The sequence below is a fragment of the Festucalex cinctus genome, chromosome 5 (genome assembly GCF_051991245.1).
Source record: "Festucalex cinctus isolate MCC-2025b chromosome 5, RoL_Fcin_1.0, whole genome shotgun sequence".
Classification (NCBI taxonomy): Eukaryota; Metazoa; Chordata; class Actinopteri; order Syngnathiformes; family Syngnathidae; genus Festucalex; species Festucalex cinctus.
The window spans coordinates 29797927-29820701 of NC_135415.1; the positions used below are offsets into that span (position 1 = coordinate 29797927).

The window sequence follows — 22775 nt, forward strand, 5'->3', positions numbered from 1 at the left end:
TATATATATATATATATATATATATGGCACTTCTAAGTCCTATAAACAGCAGTGTGATGTGAGCTCGCCTCAGTAAACCAACCATGCGCATCCATCTTAAGCAACGAAGCCAATTATTATTCACAATGCGACCTATTCAACTACCTGGACTGGCCTTGAGATGTCTGCTCCCGTGTATGTGGTTAGTGTGGCGAATGGATATAATTAAAGTCTAACAGTTCCAAGAGCAAGAGAGGAGAGAAGCATAATTATACTTGACTTGGTCCCCTGCATCCTTGGCACTGCTTTTACATTTGGAATGAATGAATGAATGAATGAGTGCAGTTTGGAACATTGAGCATCCACATCATATTCATTTTCTATTTTGAGAGCCAATGAGACGATTAACTTGTTTGTTAAGTGTACAGTTATTTATTTGTTTGTTTGTTTGTTTTAAATTATTTAAAAAAAATACATTCTACTTAGACTTAGACTTGACTTCATTATTTATTTACTATCATGTTATCACCATTAGTGATGGATGTTTTACTAGTGTTGTTCCGATACCGATACTGGTATCGGCAGAGGCGCCGATTACTGCATTAAAACAGTGGTATCGGTGAGTACTCACAAGTAACATGCCGATACCATAATATAGGATTTTGAATGCAGCATCTTGTGTCTTGCTCGTACATGACATTCACTGGCATGTGACATGTTCACTGCATGCCGATCTACGATATCCTATTGGCCCTTGAATGCTCTGAACCAATAGCAGGACAGCTTTTTCATGTTGAGGAAAAAAACAAAAACAAACTTAAGTATCGGTATGGTATCGGTATCGGCCGATACTGCAAAGCTGGGTATCGGTATCGGGGGCCAAAAAACGGTATCGGAACAACACTATGATTTACCAATCTCTGATCATTTAGCTTTTTTTTTTTTTTTTTTTTTTATCTTCAAATTACAATCCCTGTTCACTGTGTAATTTGGGCTACATTCATAAAATTTCATATTCATTAATAATAAATGTTAACATAACGTTAATTGTTTTCATTTTGGGGAAAAATATAAGATATTGTAATGCTTTATTATGTGTCTTCCTGTTTGGACTCAGCTGCTATGTATGCTTTTTTTTTTTTTTTTTTTTTTTTATAAACCAGATGGTTAATAAATAAATAAATGAATCACGGACCGCTATGAGTCAGTGAAACATTTCTTCAGGCAATACACAACCACCACAGGTGCTTCTTTGAAGCAGTTGTTATTCAGGTGCGGCTTCATAGTAGTTCAAACTGAGAATATCACCGATACGTGGATGAAACTCTTTCAGACCCTTTGATTAAGCCTGCAAAAAAAATATTCACTGGGAAAAAAATATTTTATTTCAAGTGGATGAATGAAATAAAACCATTTGGCTCCAGATTCCAATTTGTATTTATTTATTTATTTATTTATTTATTTATTTATGTATTTATTTATTTTTTTAAGGTAAACCACACAAGTATAAAAAATGTTTGTGGATCCAGGTTATTTTATTGTGTGAAACCACTTAATGGAGAAAAAAAGACTAAATTCAACATATCATTTTTTTAGTGTTAATATCTTACAGTTATTGATCTTATTATTTGAGTTATCAGTTTGCATTCAAATTGTACAATCGGGAAGTCTTGTATAGTGGACAATTCAGGTTTTTATAAGTTCTGTTGACATTTGCCAAAGTAGGACCCAAAAGAAAACACTAGTTTGAAAAATTAAATATATCTGATGTGGATTTATGGATGAAGGCGCGATATAAAGTTTAAGTCAAGTCTATTTGAATAATGCATTCAATATTGTAGTTGCGCCCAATCAGAAAACTGCTGACGTTAAAAAGCTCTGGCCTTGAACTCACAACTCACACAGTCTGCAGCTTCCTGCAGCAAGAGCGGCGACCTTGTGAAGGACAAGAGTGTCGCTCTGAGGCGCCAATAAAACCTCGGCCATCTGTGGACACCAGCCACTCTTCTGGCAGCTTCTAAATCACCAGCATGCCCGAGCACATCAAGAAGCAAATGATAGCGGGCACTGACCATATGTGAGTCACTTCCAACAAGGGGCGAATTAAAAAAAGATAACAAATCTTTGGCTGCGGACAAATTCTTCTATTACATTTAATTAAGAGGCGGGAGACTCCGAGACTTCAAACAATTATTGGATGCATGTTGGATATTAACCCTGAAATTGTTTATGTGAGAAATACTGAGTATACTTTATTGTTAATTGACCTCTGCTGCAATACTGTACTCGCATATTGTCAAGTCTCTTATCGAATATAGTCTCAGGACATTGAGTATTAAAACACCCGTTAATGGTTTTATTTTTTTCAAGCTTTATCTGGACAGAAGCCTTAATTATATCCAGTTGAGGACTCGGATCTTCTTTTAAGTATCTTATTCAGGATCCTCAATTGATTTTTTTTTAACTCATTTGCTCCCAAAGACATATTTATACGTTTTTGTTTTTGTTTTTTGTTTTTTTATGCTAGAGCATACAAAAGGCTTTCATGCAGCCTCTGAAGTGAAGAGAACGCTTGAATCAAAAGTAGTTATTACAAAAACGGCCAGCAGGTAGCAGCAGAGAATAAGAGATCAACCGGGGCCATGTTGCAAACCCCCCCCCCCCCCCCCCCCCCACACTGTTTTAAACAGATTTGTGAATAATGATTAAACTTAGCTATCTTCCAATGCTAATTGCTACAAAACAGAAACATAAAAATATAATTTTTTTTTGTCCTAATGAAAGAAGAGATGCTAAACCTTCTTTTGGTCGGTTCCATGTTTTTACAACAAATAGAACACAATATTCTGTGAGCCTTTGCAAAATCAGTTCAAATCCAGTAAAACAACTGGGAATGAATGAGTTAACCATGCAGTTTGAGCAGCAACATCTGTGGAACCATCCTCCCTCCACTGATGCAGGGGCAGTAGCGTTCGATATTGATCCGGCCTTTGTCTTTCTTTTTTCCAAAGCCTGCATTATTTAGAGGCCAGATCAATCTTTTCAAGCGTAATGGACTCAGTTTTAGTTACACCGACGTTCATGATCGTACGTTTGAGCTCAAATCTGTATCGGGGACGTGAAATGAAAGTGGTAAGAGATATACTTGTAAAAGTTATCCATGCAAGAAACACAAGATATTGTTTCCTCGGTGTTTAATGAAGCTGTTTGAAAAGCTTCACTCCAACAATCATTGGGCACTTAATTAGGTACGCCGAGACAATGTAACTGTTGTGTGAGAACCACAATTTCCACCAGTGGCCCATTGAATTTTTGAATTTCAAGGGAGCCAACACAATGGAGAGATGGTGGCCACAAGAAACTCGCATATCGGAAGTGCCAACAATTTTTTTTTTTAACCAAACTAAGGAGAACACAGATGCAGTCAGAGAAAAGCTTGCTTACATGATTTTTTGAAAATTTAAATTTTAATGAAAATGGCTTGAATTACGGCATCTACACTCATTTTCAAGCTAAATTATCTTTTGAACCCAATATAAAAGGATATCAAAGACGATAAAAAAATAAATAAAAGTTTGAAATTACAGCAAGGGACCTTTTATATGAATTCGTAGTTTGTGAAGAGTTTCCTATTCATGTCTTCTCCTGTAGGTTATAACGTCAAACTTTTAATTTCTTTCTGTTTTTAACTTTTTTTTAACTCATTTTTTTTTGTATTATGTATGAATTAATCTTGGCTCAAGACGAATGTAAATATTCCCAAATTTTAGTAGCCAAAGCTTCATATTAGGAATCGTATACTGTGGGAAAAATTCTGTATATCGTGAAGGAATGCTGAACACTCTCATTTGACTGTTCTCAGTCTCAAGTCTGCCAGAGCCTTCACCAATCCACCAAAATCGCCTCACACTTACCTGCGCCACATAGTTAGACTTGGTTTGACCAAGTTTAAAATCTAGCCTACTGTACTTTTTTTGTGACCAAATTGCTCGATGTGCGCGGCGGCCCCATCACATCTCCCAAATTACACCAAATCATGAAAATGAAGATGCACTTTTTTTTCCCATCATCAATGACAATATCAAATAATCGATAAGGTATCATATCTCATCGCGGTTGAGATTCAAATTCAGGCACTCGATTGCAGGTGTCCTGTGCCTGTATATTGTTTTTATGTACACAACAAAATGACGAGGCGTTTGACATAGTTTGTGAAAAGTATTTTGATATCACCTTACTGTACATCACTATCCCTGATAAAGGTTCCAGGCCAGAGGTAATTAGAAGAACCTCAGCTCACCTTGTACTAATGTAACCCCCTCTTCATTATAACTTCTGCCAAGATCCAGATCCCCCCCCCCACCCCCCCACCCCCTCACTTAAATATGCTGCGCAAGGGGACGTCCTCTCTGCAGGCATTATCATCACCACCATCAATAGATGTATTTTCGGAAGCTAGACTGGTTCACCCCGTAACTGTCTCCTTATTTCTCAACGTACTCCCTCCAAGCATAGCTTAATTAGATCACATAATTACCTCTGTCAGATGTCTGTGACTGGCTGAAAATGTCGAATGACCTCACCACAAGAAGGCATGTGAGTGAAGGCTACTTGTAATTTTGCTCCTGCAGCAAATTAACAATCGCATGAAAGCCAAGGTGCAGCAAGTTGAATGGAATTATCTTGGGACAAGCGCGGAGCACCTCAGTATATGTTCATCACCATGCCTCATAAGATCATCATAAGGTATTTCTTATGGGAATACAATAGAAGCATTTAACATATTTACTCCCAATAACGTATAAATACGTTTTTTTTTCTTAATGTTCTAAGTGTCCCAAAGACGTATTTATACGTTTTTTTGGTTTGTTTGTTTTTATGCTAGAGCATACAGAAGGCTTTGATGCAGCCTCTCAACTGCAAAGAACGGTTGCAGAAATGGTAGTTATTACACAAACGGCCAGCGGGTGGCAGCAGAGCAAAGGAGATCAACCAGGGCCATGTAGAAAAAAAGCTCAATTACTTACAATTTGAAATAGATTTGTGAAAACTGATGAAACTTAGCTCTTGTGCATTGATCCACATATACTACTTGGTAAAGTAAGGTTTATTTTGAAATGTGGTTTCTCACAGCCCCGTGTACTGTCGTGCACACTGCCATTAGCTTGACTACGACTATCTCAGCGGCTATCCGAGGCAGAAATGTCATTTCAGCTCTATTATTAATCATCGTTTTTGTACGATTATGCCTATTCTGTAATCGTAGAGGTTAATAATCGAAATCGTAATTGAATTTCGATTAATTACAGCCCTACAACGGAAGGCCCTGGCCAGATGGCATGGCAACAAGCAGAGACAAAAACAAAATCAAATATTAAAAAAAGAGGAAGATGATCTTATATTTAAAGTAGGGGTGTGAATTGCCTAGTACCTGACGATTCGATTCGTATCACGATTCACAGGTCACGATTCGATTCGATACCGATTAATCCCGATACGAATTTATAAGTCGATTGTTGCGATTTTTTTCATTCAAATTTAGAAAATACTAATCAGTAAGCTTGTAGAGTGTAAGATTTATATGAAAATGTATTATTTATTTATCTGAAATTTCAGTCTTATAGAGGTTGTAATCTGTTTCATGTTTGAACAGCATTAAAATAAAATATTAAGGCTTAATGTTCCGTTCATATAACATTCTTCCATGCTCAAGGTGTGAATCCTAAAAAAAAAAAAAAAAAAAAAAAAAAATCGATTCTGCCGATTATTGAATCGATTCGAGAATCGCGCGATGTAGTATCGCGATATATCGCCGAATCGATTTTTTTTAACACCCCTAATTTAAAGTGTCTGTTATTTTTCTCATTATGGATTTCAAAATAAGGCCATGCAGTCTGAGAATTCAGTGAATCAAACAGCCCTCGCCTCATACCCCGGTTACATATGGTGGGTGTGTCAGAAGTCTAGATGAGAGAATGTGTGTAGATAAAAAAGTGCACAAGCATTTAAAAAAAAAAAAAAAAAAAAGGGCTTACACACAAACGGGAGAATTAAACCCATCGAGCAGTTGATGAAAGTGAAGGTGAACTCTGCTTGACCTACGCAACTCGTACTGTATTACACTTCCAGCATGCCTGAGGCCTTTATTTGTTGCTGCAGGGAAGATTCCTTATGCATGTCTGTCGGATGCGTTTGTCTGGTGGGATGAGGTACAATATTAACTTTGCATGACCTCAGCCCACCCTTTCATCATTTCAATCTGGGTTTGAAGTTCCTGAAAGACTCTTCTGACCCCGTTTCATCTTGGAGCAGTATTTGAAAGTCCCACCCTTGCAGTTTCAGAAAACCAGTGTGGCTTTGAGAGGTCGACTCTATACGTAACATAATCAATGTTGGAGAGAGCGTGATTTGAATACTGTCAGGTCAAAAAATGTTGTTGTTTTTTTTAATTATGTGTCACAGAAGTTCAAATGTGTTGGTGGAAATCTGATCCGTTTGCTGTTGTTAATGTTGTGAATGTTTTTTTTTTTTTATAGCTTGTGCATTGGGCAGCCCCAAGGAGCTGATCACTCAAATGGCCTAGATGCAATCAACCTACCGCAAGTACAGTGACGATTAAATTAAATTAGCAATCACATTACACAACATAAAAATCCCATGTGTTTGGCGCTTGGTTTTAATGACGCAGCCTGCAATTTTACGAGGGGTCAAAGCTTGAATGGACTCCGAAGGACAACCTGTGTGCGGGATCTTCAAAAGATTTTTCGCCTTCTGAAATCCAGCATTTTCATTTTATTTCGTTAACGAAAATGGTTTTTGAATTTTAGTCTTAGGTATTTCATTAGTTTTCCACCACCGTGTGGTGTACATTATGTAAACAAACTATATAAACATATACACATAAACACATTAAAGCAGAGTGAAGAATCTGTCAATCAATTCCACCCAAATCGCGTTTCACCACCTGCGCCACAACTTAGACCTGGTTTCACCTGTTCCAATCTATTCTACTTTCTGTCACCAAATTGCCAGGGGGGCCTGGGGTGTGTTATAAAAAATTGCCCTCGGTCCGCCAGAATGCCCAACGAGGCTTCAAACTGGCTAAAACAGACTTACCCCGGCACGAAAATTAAGATATATATTTTTTTTTACGCTGAGCGCGTGTGCCATGTAGATGATCGTTCTTTATACTCACGATACACATATGATGTTAAGTGAAACATCTGAAATATTTATAGCCAAGAAAAACTGTTAACTATATCATGAAATTAACATTTGGCTGGCTAAACTTCTTGCAAGCATTCAAATACAAGTACTTTTGACGGCTCCAAATACTGTCGAAAGATGATTTTATTCCCTTCCATCTTATTCATTATTATTGTGTTATTGAGATTCTTTCATCTTACTTATTATAGCATTTTATTCTCCCCGCTTTTTTGCAGTCAAACAACTCCCACATAAAACTTCAGATTTACACCGTTCAAATTTCAACTTGCTGAGAAAATTCACGCCTGTCAGTGTATATATCGTCTGACTCCACATTATTTACAGTACTCGCACAATTTCACTTATTTATTTATTACTGAATAATTCCTAGTAATACTACTACTGTTTCTATGACGACTACTACTATTATTACTAGTAATTAATAGTGTAATTACTTTGTAATTTTCACAGTTTCTTTGTTTCCTTCATTAGCATTCAGCTATTAGCATTCAGCTTTCAGCATTCCCACGCAATTTCTCCAGAAATTGCACTTAGTCTAGTTGTTATTATTATTATTATTATTATTATCATTATCCTTAGCGGCAAGCAAATAATATAGTGTCCAACAGGGCACTGAGTTAACTCAACTATTGTAGTATTATGAAATGCTCTGCAGAGTTTGGTTCATTTAATAGCCCTTCGGATAAAATGATATGCTACCTTGACTTTCAGGCTTTTATGGCCGCTCCTCGCTCGAACCAGAAGCAAAGCATTACACATTGCAGTGAGACATATTTTGTTAACTCTTTGGCCATAACAATCACTATAAAATGTCAAACGAAGAATTGACCATAGGAAATGATTTTATTTGCTTGGCTGGGGCTACCATGTCCACGGGCAATTAAGAACTATTGATCTTCAATTTTCTTTCTGTGTCAGCAGTCAAACTATCAATAGGTGCACATGCAGAGTGACTTTAACTCTTTCATTCCCAGCCATTTTCACAGAAGCTCCTGTCTGTTTTACTGGATTTTGACTGACTTTGCAAGGTCCACAGAATATTCTGTTCTATTGCTATAAAAACATATCCATTTCCATTTTGCAGCAATTAGCATTAGAATATTGCTAAGTTTCATCATCATTCACAAACCCGTTGAAAACACTGGCAAAAAGAGCATGTTGCAAATGGTCCTAGCTGATTTCTTATACTCTTCTGCCACCTGCTGGCCGTTTTTTGCAATAACTACCATTGCTTTAAACGACCTCTTCATGTCAGAAGCTCTATCTTTATGCTGTAGGCATTTAAAAAAAAGAAAAGAAAAAAAAAGACGTATAAATATGTTTTTGGGAGTGAAGTATTGAAAAACGTACTTATACGTCTTTGGGTTTGAATGAGTTAACATCCGTCCATTTTCTGCTGCTTATCCCAAGTCAGGACGTGGGGATAGCAGCTCGAACAAGGAAGCCCAGACTTTCCTCTCCCCAGCCACTTCATGTAAGCGCCTCCTGGGGAAATCCTAAGGTGTTCCCAGGCCAGCAGAGAGACATAGTCTCTCCAGCGTCTTCTGGGTCATCATTGGGAACTGCCCGGAACAACTCTCAATTCAAACCGGATGTCCGAGCCACCTCAATTGACCTCCACTCGTGGAGGATCACTATCTCCACTCTGAGTCCCTTTCGGATGACCCAACTTCTCACCGTATCTCTAAGGGAGAGCAAGAGTTGGCTTCTGTAGCCGGCGATAGGTCCGCCAAGGTTCCCGCACTTGGCCGATGCCCAGCTCTCTTTGCACCCGAACCATTTGGGCCCCTCTCACAGCCATTGGGAAGGTGGGAGCCACGCCACCAGACGCTCGCCTTCCAGCTCCACCTCCAGAAGGGGAAGACGTTGCCGGTTATACAAATGTTTTCATGACTTCACTTACCACAAAGAAGTTCGATATAAAATGTGTTGTAACTGAATTTAGCCAAAGAGTATTCAACAAAATCATTCAGACTATCCAAATTCATCCATTTTCTATATCTCTTATTCTGTTTAGGGTGGCGAGTAGCTGGATCCAATCCCAGCCAACTTTGGGCAAAATGCAAGCTACAAACCATACAATCACATTCACACCATCACAGAACAGGAACGAAATCCACTCGACTTGCACAGAAGTCAGGCTAATGTACCAAAACACCATCGGTGGCTACTATCCAAATTCAATTTCACATTTCAACTAATGACTTAAAAAAAAAAAAAAAAAGAGCTACAGAGTATGAATAAACCATCAGGCACGAATGTGCGCTAAAGCTCCTAAAAATCGCATTTGTGACACATTTAAGCTTAAGATGGTCAACTGAGCACAGGCTGCACTCTTGCTGTGCAACTCCAAAAAGAGTCTTGCAGCAGTTTTCATATATTCTGCCATGCAGGGGGTCTCATTTTGGGTTCAGTGAGAAGTTAATGGCTCATAGCATCTGGTGCACGTTGCGACGATCATTATGTGGTGACTCTGGCTGGTGGAGAATATGCCGTTTGTATGAGGGAAAGTTCCAAATGTACTTTATGTTGTTACATTCTGATACCTCTGTGGGAGCTCGTGGATCGAAATGAGACCGGCCGAGACACATTTCCATCTCCTTCATGAATGGACGATTTGCTGTTGCGCTTTTTTTTTTTTTTTACAATTCTTATCTCGTGCTGCACTCCTGAGAAAAGATTGTTTTATATCCTCATGGCCGCCTGCCTCAGTATTGTCACCTTGAGTGTGTTGACCCGAGTGTCACAACATCCTTCATTTTGCTATCCCGTCAGTACTCTCTGTGTGATGGATACTTCCCACGATGACGTATTATTGCCAGGATTTATACACTTTATCAGCTCCCGTGCCAAGCAGACAGAATTCTGATATTAGTGAATTCTGGTCTGGAGGAGATTGGGGGATTTTCTGTCATGTGAAAGCCCTGAGAGTAATTGTTGATTCAGTTCTGCAAGAAGTAGTAATTTTAGCATCTACCGACTGGGAGAAGATACATCATTTCGGTTCGTTGATGGAATCATTTTTGGCTTTCTGAGCCCTGATATATGACATGGTTGATTGTTTAATCGGCTTGGTGGCTGTGCAAGGACAGCAGGAAGGGCAACGTCCCATGTGGAGCAACACTTGTTCCCACATCAATACTGCAAATTGAAAATACACTACTATTTTCTTTGGCCCCTGTCAGTCATTTATGGAAGCCCATTCCCGCCAGTAGTATATTAAAAAAAAAAAAAAAAAAAGGGGGGGGGGGGGAATCTATTTTTTTCTTTTAAACCGCCAGTGGAATTTTTTTGTTTTTGTTTTTTTGTACACGTTAGAATGAGAATCCGGCAATGAGATTTTTTTTTTTTTTTTTTTTTTTTTTTTTACGCGTTAGAACGAGAATCCGCCAGTGAGAATTTTTATTTATTTATTTATTTTTATAACAGTGGATTTTTTTTTTTACACGTTAGAACGAGAATCCGCCAGTGAGAATTTTATTTTTGTATTTTTTTTGTATTTTTTGTATTTATTTATTTATTTTTAACACCGGCAATACGCCGTCGTACGTTCAAACGTGTAAAAAAAATAAAATAAAATAAATAAATAAATAAAAATCACTGGCGGATTCTCGTTCTAACGTTAAAAAAAAAAAAAAAATCCATTTTTTTTTTTTCCCGCCGTCAGAAACCGCCAGTGGAATTTTATTTTATTTATTTATTTATTTATTTTTCTACACGTTAGAACGAGAATCTGGCAGTGAGATTTTTTTTTTTTTCTTACACCGTCAATACGCCGTCGTACGTACGAACGTGTAAAAAAGAGAAAAAAAATAAATCACTGGCGTTTTTTTTTTTTTTTTTTTTTACTGGCGGGAATGGGCTTCCATCGTCATTGGCCCTTACAAACATTATTGCTAAGGTCGAAAACACTACATGAAGACCTGTGATAGTTGAATCATTGTTCAATAACTGCTGACTAATGTTTTACAACCATAATTGAAATTATATTTTGCTGATTTTTCACATGCAATACATCATTTACACTAAACAAATGTACGTTATAAGTGACTTGATTAGAACTCTCTTGACGGTAAGGCAGCCAGTATGCAATACATTCCTGTTACGTATATAATCTCAACTCTCATTTTTGTTCTTTTCTAGGTGTGGCAATGCGGCGGCAGTATGGAAGTCCTGCCGTGCGCAAGGGTGGCCCACATCGAGCGCACCAAAAAGCCCTACAACAACGACATTGATTACTACGCCAAACGCAACGCCCTGCGAGCAGCCGAAGTGTGGATGGACGAATACAAATCTCACGTCTACATGGCTTGGAACATTCCCATGAATGTAAGCGTCGCTGTCTCCACGTCTTCATGGCTCCATTTACCTTTTCCGCATCCAGGCATGCGGAGCTGCTCCCAGCAGGCAAGGCAATACAATTTCAAAGTTCAATTTGACCTTCACATTGGCGGCGGAATGAAGGCGGTGCAAAGACCGTCTCGCAGAGAGGCCTCATGTCTAATCAGTTTATTTTCAAACACATCAATTAGCTCAATTGCTTTCAATCGTCTTTCGAGATTGGCTGCGGAAAAACAAACTGCTAGCATCAATTAAAAAGGTTCATATTGAATCCTAATTGGTGCCATTCAGCCGTGCACGATAGGATGATAGTCAGTGAAGGACATCAACAAACACCTCTGAGCACTGGCCAACAAAAAAACAAAAAAAAAACGCTGTTTGGAAAAAACTAATAATCGTTAAAGGAAGAAGGGCACGATATACAACTGCACCACTTCCCTTCTGTGCCGTCATTACAAACACAGTGACGTTAAATGCTACTAAGCGACTCATTGTATATGCGCTACAGTAGTAGCACTGCGACTATCCCATCTTCTCAAAACCGCCACACGCACGATCTTACACTGCCGTTATCGACTAAGTTTCCCGCTGTGAGCACGACTGCGCTGGTGCAGGAGGCCTTTATGAATCACAACTACGGCTTGCCCGAAATGGAATGCATTTGTTATTGTCGCAGCACAGCTACCAAAAAATAAATAAAACCGGTACTATGTAATTGCAGTTGCTACTGACAGAATAACGTGATATGTGGTATGATATTACTCAACACAGAGATGTGTCCACGGATTTTAACAACAAACCAAGGCAAAACGTGAATAACTGATAGAGAAGGTGTGGTATTTTTTTGCACACCGCAATGAGAAGCAGACCACACACAGACTGTATAAGCATGCAGGGGGCAGCGTGGATTAGTGGTCGAGTGGTCGTCACTGGGGATGTAACGATAACGGCCATATCGTGATATCGCGATATTAAAGCTGCCGCAATATATCGTCGTCGTCATGTCACGATATTAAAAGCAGCACATCTGTTAAAAAAAAAAAAAAAAAAAGTCAGGTTGATTTTCATTTGTGCAGTTCTAGCACCCTCTGGTGGTTAGTTGTTTTTTTGTTTTTTAGTGCAGTTTCATTTTCACAAGGCATATTTTGGCCCTTCTAAGTTTAAAATCCACGCTAATGGTCAGATGGGGAACATAAAACGTGTGCTTGCATTAGCAAATAAGTGCCTCAATATACATCTTATATTTATATATTTTGTATATATAGTATTTTATATTTTTATATTTTTCATTGCTATAATGTACAAAAGCACAATTTTCCTTTTTCTTTTTTCTTTTTTTTTTTAGTATGAGCTCAATTTTTTATTTTTTTTTTTACAATACTGTGACCTTTATATCGCGAATCTTACCACAATATCGTGATAATTATCGTATTGTGACCTTCATGTCGTGATAATGTCGCATCGTGATGTTTAGATACATCCCTCGTCGTCACCCAACTCAGAGGTTGCGGCTTCAATATCATGCCATTGTGACCACGTGGCAGTATCCTCGAGCAAGGTACTGAACTCTGAGTTGCTCCTGCTGCTTCGTCATCAGGAGGCGAATAAGCCGTGTATCATAAGTTATCGTTTATAAGTAATATATACAGATCAGTGCATGACCACGAGCCAGATTTAAAAAAAATAAAAAAAATAAAAAAATCGCTTCTGGGTCACACAACTTGTGCAAATATCCAAACACACAGATTGTGAATGAGCAGTCGAATATCAAGCGCTTTGAGGGCCTTGTAAGGTGGAAAAGTGCTATACATGTATAAAATGCAGTACCATTTTACCATGCAAGGAGAGATGCCGCAGTCATGTTAATCGGATTAGGTGCCTTGCTCAAGTGCATTTTGACAGGAGTCACGGGGGGTGGAGCTATGTAGTGGCCTTGTCATTCGCTGGCCAACTCCACATCGAGGGGAGAGGTTTGATATATGTGATGTTGTTGCCATTTTCACATGGATGCAGTATGCTTAAACCCTTGATACTTTGCCACAAGCGGTTTTGTCTTAACTGCATAATTAAAGAAGAAATTGATCTGAATGCAAACGCTTATGAACATCCGTTGACAGAACCCGGGCGTTGATTTTGGAGACGTCTCCGAGCGCTTGGCCCTGCGGAAAAGATTGCAGTGTCGAAGTTTTCGCTGGTACCTTGACCACGTCTACCCCGAGATGCGGATCTACAACAACACCATCACGTACGGCGAGGTGAGAAGAAGATTACGTGTACAACTCGGCTCATCAAACAATACGACTTTTATCATCTGTAATTCCAACTGGTGTGCTTTTTTTTTTTTTCAACAGACCTTTGGCTAATACGACAGAAAATTAATTGGTGGGAAAAGTATGCGTGGAGTGCTCATTACTGATAAACATTTGTCCACAGCAAACCTCCACGGACATAATTAATATCGCAGTCTTTTTAAAAAGTGTTGAAACACATTCTGACGAGTCCAGATAAGCAGACGCCATCACAGTTCAAGGCTTTCCCTAACTCATTAAAAACTACTACTACTCCCCCTGACAGTACATGAATTATAGCTTGTTTAATGTACCGTACAAGTAGCAGGATTATATGTCATATTTTCACAATGATACACAATCAAACCCGTATTAGTCTTTTATTGCAATTAGATTGTCCCGGCCTCAGTTGCACTCTGAGCAAATTTGGAGGAGCAAAAATAGGATTTCTGACCTTTTCATCTGACGCTATTTGCAAACGCAAACACGGTACATCAAACTACGGCCCGGGGGCCATTTGCAGCCCACCATCCATTTTTTTTAGTGGCCCGCGACATATGCTAAAAATGGCATTTGACTCATTTTAGTTCACTAAAACTAACAAAATAATGAAAACTAAAATTCAAAAAACAATTTCGTTAAAGGGATACTTCACTTATTTATCCCATTATAGCAATAAAAAGTTAATATAATTATAATATAATTAATTTGATACTTTCATTATTTTTCACGTACACTTAGTACCTTTTAAAAACACATTTTGCAACTTGCACCTGTTTTCTAGGTTTGGTCATGTGACATTCGCAAGCTGAGCTGTGATTGGTTACCTGAGCCCTTGTGATGTCATTTTCAGTCGACAGCAAGTTGCAAAATGTGTTTTTAAAGGTACTACTTGTACGTGAAAAGTAATGAAAATATCAAATTTATTATAGGCAAAATATTCATGTTTGACTGCCAAAAATGGCTAAATAAGTAAAGTATCCCTTTAACGAAATAAAATAAAAACGAAAATGCTTTTTAAAAAACGAAAACTAGCTGAAATTAAATTACATTTTATGTTTACAAAACTAACTAAAACTATAATTATAGCAAAAATGTACTTTGTTTTAGTCTTACTCTTAATAACCATACTGCCATATTACAAATAAAATGGTTTATATACTGTTGCATTTTTCTAAATATGCAAAAGCACAAATAAATTATTTGTACAATTTTTAGGACTAAACACAATTTCTCTTCATAACATTATGTGGCCCTTGCGTCCTTCTGATTTTCTGCATGTGGCCCTCAAATGAAAAAGTTTGCAGTACATAATTGTGTGTATAATAATAATAATAATAATAATAAAAAACCATTATTACTATGAATTTGCATGCCCAAAGACATAAAAATGAAACACTCAATTGTCATTCTTGTCAATACTGCTGGACTCTCACAAATCAGCCAAACATGTTTCTTTTATTTCACATATGTTGTTGACATTCTGAGTCTCCGTTGTGTTGTCACAAAACCGCCGCGGTCGAATTGAGTCTCATCTGTCAAAGCGGCGTGTTCTGCGACGCTCACCAAAACCATCGGGCCGGAACCTTCCCGACTACTGCGCACGACAGGCATGTCACAACCGGGAAATGAAGCCATATTCATTCACATCACACGCAACAAGAGCTCATGCTGGATGCGCGGCGCCATCTGGGATCAGGACGAACGGGCAAAGACGAGGAGCGGTCGCTGCATGAGAATATCCCATCATCACCTGATGGAGAGCAAATTATTGCCTTGGGGTGAAACATACACGATGGATTTAATTGGCAGGACATGCTGATTAGCACAGGCAATTAATTTGCTTTCTTTTTCAGATGTTTGAATATTTCAATCAGACAGGGACGGGAATTTGAAATAGTAAAATGTACTCAAACATCTACAAAAACATTTGTAAAACTTCACAAACTTTAGCTACTAAAGAGGAAACTTAAACAACAACTGAAAGAGGGCGAGGTGAAAGAATCACGAAATGAGTCACAGGATAGATGCGGTTATTATAAAGAAAGTTAATAGAGATGTAACGGTACCGGCAATATCGTGATATCGCGATATTCCGTCTCCCACAATATATCGTCGTCATGTCACGATATTACAAGCAGCACATCTGTTAAAACAAAGTCAGGTTGATTTCCATTTGTGCAGTACTAGCACCTTCTGGTGGCAAGTGTTTTAGTGCAGTTTAATTTTCACTAGGCATGTTTTGGCCCTTATACGTTTAAAATCCACGCTAATGCTCAGATGAATGGGAACGTAATATGCTTGTGAACTGAGTCAATATGTGGAGTAATTTATTATTATTTTTATATTTTTCATTGCTGTATAAGTACAATATTTTTTTTTAGTATGAGTTTTATTTATTTTATTTTTTTTTTTACAATATTGTGACATTTTTTTTTATATTGCCAACCTCACCTCAATATCATGATTATTGTATCGTGGCCTTCATAACGTGATAACATCGTATCGTGATGTTTGGATATCGTTACATCCCTAGAAGTTAACATGAAAGTATTTCACAATGCTATTTATGTTATGTCAGGTTTTCTGCAGGCCTTCAAAGGAGATTGAATTTTATGTTCATGATCCCCTCGTTGCTAATGTTTGAATGAATGAAACGTTTTGCCCCCTATTGTGTCTGTCAGGTGAGGAACAGCAAAGCAAGCGGCTACTGTCTGGATCAGGGCTCTGAGGATGATGACAAAGCAATCCTCTATCCCTGCCATGGCATGTCCTCGCAGGTCAGATCCATATCTAACAATGGTGTACTCATTGCCATGTTTTGTCAACGATGCTATAACAGTTACACTGGTCGACATTACACGCGAACATTTGCGAGAATTGGCGAAGGTAGTGAACGCGTGCTCCTGACAGGATTCGTTGAAGATTCGCGAACGGCCAGCAGGTGGCAGCAAAGTATAAGAGATCAACCAGGTCCATGTTGCAACAAGCTCTTTTTTTTCCCCCAGGATTTTCAACAGGTTTGTGAGTAATGATGAAACTTGGCTAATTCTAATGCTAATTGCTACAAAACGTAAAAACAGATAAAAAAAAAAAAATACATTGGTATCGCGATACGTATCGTATCGTGAGGTTGGCGGCAATACCCAGCCCTACTTTGTCATAAGTGAGACACTGTCATTTATTTTCACCCAAAAGCAGTCGTCAGTTTAAAAAAATAAAAAAAATAAAAAAAAACCTTTTCTTCCTGACATCCTCTTAAATAGGTTGTTCATGCTCAGAGAGCTTAAAGTTCCACTTGGACAAGCCAAATGCAGATCCACAGCTCTTGTTGAATGTCAAGCCCCGTTCAAAAAAAAAAATAAAAAATGTTTGCAATAAACAGCTTGCCGTAAATGTACGTTACGGCGCCGGACCTACACTGCATCTCACAACAACAGTTGTGCTGCTAATGAGCTAATTAAGATACGGATGAAGTTGACCCAAGAACAGCTCGGAACCTCTCATGATCTCAGAACGGCAACGAAGCGTTGCGCATTGCAGAGACACAGGTTAATTGCCTCACATTAATTATTTGTTATTGTCTCATTTTGAATTCATTAGTGCATAAAAGGCGACCGGAGTGAAATATTAAAGCGGTATTCGGGGAATTATATGGTGTTATTTATGCACCCAGTCGTGGCACGAACAATTTACCATTCCAGCAGGAATTTGTATAGAAGCAAGCCGACTGTAATGCAGACCTTTAGGCGACCACCCACGAGACAAATTGACGCTAGTTCACAGCATGACATGTCCCGAGATGATTGACTCATCGTCATCCTTGTGAATTGCCCACAACCGCCTACAACGAACCTGGAGTGACATTAAAGTTGTACTCCACAAATGCCCTTAAATGTTTTGTTTGGCCCTTTGGGGAAGAACACTTGATTGGATTAACTAGCAGTAAATATCTCATCCTCACATGCTGCAACACCGACGCAGGCCATTCGGCAGCACTACAACTCGACTTTGTCCAAGGAGACGCCAAATATCAGCCCTGCGAATCTTGCAACGCGGCTGCGTTAACTTTCACATTGGAGAGAGAGAGAGAGAGAGAGCTGCCTGCTTTTTGTATTGTTGGCATATCATTTTCCATGAAGGGTCGGTCGCTCCTCTAAATAACAAACGCAACGTCTGCTGCATCCTTGCAGAATAGAAACGTTGCATTATCGATGAGCCTGTTATAGGATGGACTGAGGGATCATGTTTTTCCAGTGATGTAGCCAACGTGTGATGTTGCCGATAAGGGATGGGCAACTGGTGGCCCCTGACTACACTCTGAGGGGCCCCTTGACAAAAAAAAAAAAAAAAAAATTGTTACTTAGTTTACAAACAAAAAAAAGTCTTCAGAAAACGCTGGCAAAAAAGTCCTGTTAAAAAAAAAACAGGAAAAAAAAGAAATTATAAAAAAATAAACCAAACTTTATGAATGTTTTTTTTGTTTTGTTTTTTATGACAAAGAAGTATCTGTTCCAATCACTCTATCAGAAAACACCAGAGTTGCAGAAATAACTGGTAACTCAAGAGAGCCATGACATGATGTTCTTTACAAGTGTATGCAAACTTTTGATCACAACCGCAAATAAAGTGAAAATGATTTAGACTCCTCCTGCTTCACTTTTGTGTCGTACGACATAATCATGAACTAAAAGATGAACGCCTCGGCGCTATAATCATGCGCCGCGCTGTATATTATGACCACCAGCACACCATAAACAAAGAAAATGGATGTTTGAGCCCACCAGCAACCGCTTTCATTTCCTAACTGTTTGTTAATGTCTCCGTCATCGCATCTCTTTTAACCCTCTTTTCTAACCAGCATTTCTTAATACCGACAATTGCGTTTTGCCACCGCAGTGCCTGGTAAAAAAAAAAAAAAAAAAAAAAACATCCGTGAACTTGAAATGAAACACACTTCTTATCTTTTGGTTGCAGCTTGCCCGCTACTCGACTGATGGAGTTCTACAGCTCGGACCCCTGGGGTCGACCACCTTCCTGCCGGACACTAAATGCCTTGTTGATGACGGCAGAGGACGCGTTGCCAGTTTGAAAAAATGCGAAGCTGTCGCCAGGATTTCCCAGCGGCTTTGGGATTTCACACAGGTAAAAAAAAAAAAAAAAAAAAAAAAAGTAAATAAGAAAAGCAATGTTGCGTGATCAGTGAATTTGTTGCTGGTGGCGTCTGAAAAGGACTTTGAAGATAAGTTGGCTGTCTTAAGTAAACTTTGGTTTCCTTAACTCATTCACTGGCAGCCATTTTCACATTTCGCAATCCCGTTCGCTTGATTTTGCAAGGCCCACAGAATATTGTAATTAGCATTAGAAGAGAGCTAAGTTTCATCAGTTTTCACAAAACTATTTAAAATTGTAAGTAATTTAGCTTTTTTTTATACATGGCCCTGGTTGATCTCCTTTGCTCTGCTGCCACCTGCTGGCCGTTTGTGTAATAAATACCATTTCTGCAACCGTTCTTTGCAGTTGAGAGGCTGCATCAAAGCCTAAAAACAAAACAAAAAAACGTATAAATACGTCTTTGGGACACCTAAAACATAAAAAAACGTATTTACACGTTTTTGGGAGCGAATGAGTTAAAAAAAATAATCAGTTCAAATCAAATACAATTAAAAGGTATTGGTAATGTTCCCTATCTGTGTCGTAACTACAATCGCACAGCGATTTATTGATTGGTCTTCCTTTCGGGGTGAACCTTGGCTAGGATGATAGATAAGCATAGATAGGATCCTGCACCTCTCATGAATCTCGAACTTTCAAACTAAAAACGCTGAAGTCTCGTCTCGTTATTATTTTATATGGCGTTATTTTTATCAGCTGAGCCATCAACAAAAAGGCTCAAATATATTCCGATGTTGATTTCCCGATGCTGTTCCATGTCATTGGTCCATGCAGTGCTTGAGCTGAAGAAATCTGGAGATTTCACTTGCAACTGTATATGAACAGGTGGTCTCATTGCGCTTGTTCAGTCGACTAAACGAAACGCAACATCAGAGCATGTGCGCCAGAGTTTTTAACCAAACCATATTTGACAAGTGTAAACATAACGGCCTCAGATGTTTGCGCTCAAACATTTAAATTTGCAATCTTTGATGAAGAATTTGAAAATTGCTTTTGAATGTGTTTTCTTCATAACTGTGGAACGAGTGTGTCCACTTTGGACAAACTGTGGTCAGAGGAAGGATAGTTTGGATGCAGTAATTTTCTCCCAAAAAAAAAAAAAAAAGTTGCATCATTGTGATAAACAACTACAGATAATGTTGTCACTTTTTTTTATTTGGTTTACTCAAATGATCTTGACAAATCGTCCTATTATGCGGAGAGTTATGAACCCGTAAATTCCCAGAAATTTCACGACAACAGTAAAATGTATTTTTTGTAATCTGACACAAATTATCTTGGCAAAACTGATTTGCTAACTAGGTGACAATCAGTACAGAATAAAAGTCGTCGTTTGCATGTCTGAGCCGTCATTATTTTGTTCTACAATGCCTATGGAAAATACTAGGGGTGTGAATTGCCTAGTACCTGACGATTCGATTCGTATCACGATTCACAGGTCACGATTCGATTCGATACCGATTAATCCCGATACGAATTTCTAAGTCGATTGTTGCGATTTTTTTTCATTCAAATTTAGAAAATACTAATCAGTAAGCTTGTAGAGTGTAAGATTTATATGAAAATGTATTATTTATTTATCTGAAATTTCAGTCTTATAGAGGTTGTAATCTGTTTCATGTTTAAACAGCATTAAAATAAAATATTAAGGCTTAATGTTCCGTTCATATAACATTCTTCCATGCTTAAGGTGTGAATCCTAAAAAAAAAAAAAAAAAAAAAAAAAAAAAATAAAAAAAAAAAAAATTCGATTTTGCCTATTATTGAATCGATTCGAGAATCGCGCGATGTAGTATCGCGATATATCGCCGAATCGATTTTTTTAACACCCCTAGAAAATACCAAATATTTTTTGTACAATGATCTTTTCTGTAGACGTAGCAACTAGCAGGATCTTGAAATATGTTTTTGAGTCCGCCAGGTGTCTTATTGGACTTTTCCCCCCCTACCCACAGAACGGTCCAATCATCAGCAGGGACACCGGCCGCTGCTTAGAAGTGGAAATGTCGAAAGATGCCAACTTTGGCCTTCGTCTGGTGGTGCAGAGATGCTCAGGTCAGAAGTGGATCATACGAAACTGGATTAAACATCCCAGACACTAAAGCCATGGGGAAACCTCTGAGACTTTTTTTTTTTTTTGTGTGTGGTTGTTTTCAAGTCACGGTTGGAAATCGTAAGATGTGGTGTGACGCCACGACGCTGTTGGGCTTTCCAACTCCTACACTTCGCTGTGACTGCACTTTGAGGAAGCCCAACTTTTCTGACGTGTATAAAGAGGTGTAAAATGACTTCAATTTGATTTGATTTCTACTGTAAATCTATCCATTTCATCTCTGTGGACGAACGCGAGCGTGTACAAGCGCGTATTGTTTTGATGAGAGCAATCTGAGTGATTCAAATCGTATCAAGAGTTGTAAATTGTAATTTACCGCGTTAAATGATTATTCTGACATTCTGAAAAATTGCTTCTGACATCGCGCTACCCCTGGTTTAATATATAATAAGGAGGTTGTTATCGTCTCATCGAGGGGCAAATGCAGTGACACAAACGACAACAAAACCTTATTTTGTTTAAGCAGTTTTGCTCACAGTGGGATTGAGCAATTGTGTGCCTTTTTATCATTATTTGCTTCAACTGACCCGGGAATGTGAGTCCCTAAAGCATGTACAAACTATTTGTAAATTAATATCTGACGCATTGTATAAATCAAGAAAAAAATAGAGTAATATACTGTAAGAGTGAAAGATTTAAACTGATAGGATATTAAAAATCACTTTTATGATCATGTCTCACTTCCACTTTACTCAAGCTGACTTACTTTTTGTTACAGATTTTTTTTTTTTCTTATATTTATCAATGAAAAATGTAAATACACGATCAGGGTGATTCGAGAGGTTATTCCAGCATGGCGTTGTTGCGCGTATACGCAACAATCATACTCGGATTTCTGACACATGCGTACTGGCCCAATTTCTTTGAACAACTCGCATATGTTTGATGAATCGCTTTATTTAAATTTTTTTTATTTTTTTTATTTATTTATTTATTTTATTTTTTTTATTTTTTTTTTAATCGCTTTATTTTAAATGACAGCTCATGCCTGTAGGACTTCCATTTGCATAAGCCCCAACCTACTTTCCATTTATTAGTGCATCCGTTTGTCGGCATCTCGGCGAATGCAACTGAGGTTTCAAGTTGTGAGAGTCGTCCCCAAAACATTCAAGATATTTCTGAATCTTTATCCGATTTTCAAAAAGGTTGGCATCCTCGGAAAGCTCATCTGAGAAATGGCACTTCTTCAGCCACTCGTTCCAATTTCGACTTCAACTATCCCGTGTTGGCTCAAAGTCTCCGAATGCGCTGACGGCGACGAGTGATGGATCTCCTTGGACACTTTTTTTTTTTTTTGTTTCCCAAAATGTGAGATGCATCATGTCTGGGTCTGCCAAGATAGGACTTTAGTGAGCCACTAACTTTATTTACAAGATACTTTCAGAAGCAGTTACAGTGTGTACATTTGCTGCAGTCTGCTGTAAATTATAGTGCAACTCACAATAGAAAATGGGTCTGTATTCAAAATAATGATTAACTCATTCACTCGCCGCCATTTTCACATTTCGCAATCCCGTTCGCTCCCGGCTGTTTTACTGGATTTTGACTGATTTTGCAAGGCCCACAGAATATTGTGTTCTATTGCTATACAAGCATGGAACCTATCAAAAGAAAGATTAAAGTCTCTTCTTTCATCAGGAAAAAAAAAAGTA

The 22775-nt window shown here is 38.3% G+C and overlaps 1 protein-coding gene across 5 annotated transcripts in view; it reads left to right on the forward strand.

Moving 5' to 3' along the window:
• The window catches only part of galnt9 (polypeptide N-acetylgalactosaminyltransferase 9), an 88064-nt gene that overhangs the window by 39455 nt on the left and 25834 nt on the right, over positions 1-22775 (forward strand). For 4 of the 5 annotated variants that reach the window (XM_077521287.1, XM_077521289.1, XM_077521288.1 and 1 more), the window contains exons 7-11: positions 11350-11535; positions 13665-13802; positions 16520-16615; positions 18813-18980; positions 20966-21065. In XM_077521287.1, coding sequence (XP_077377413.1) covers positions 11350-11535; positions 13665-13802; positions 16520-16615; positions 18813-18980; positions 20966-21065 — 688 coding nt within the window. Of the gene's footprint in view, positions 1-11349; positions 11536-13664; positions 13803-16519; positions 16616-18812; positions 18981-20965; positions 21794-22775 lie in introns of those variants that run through there. The other variant, XM_077521291.1, reaches the window with a different exon arrangement.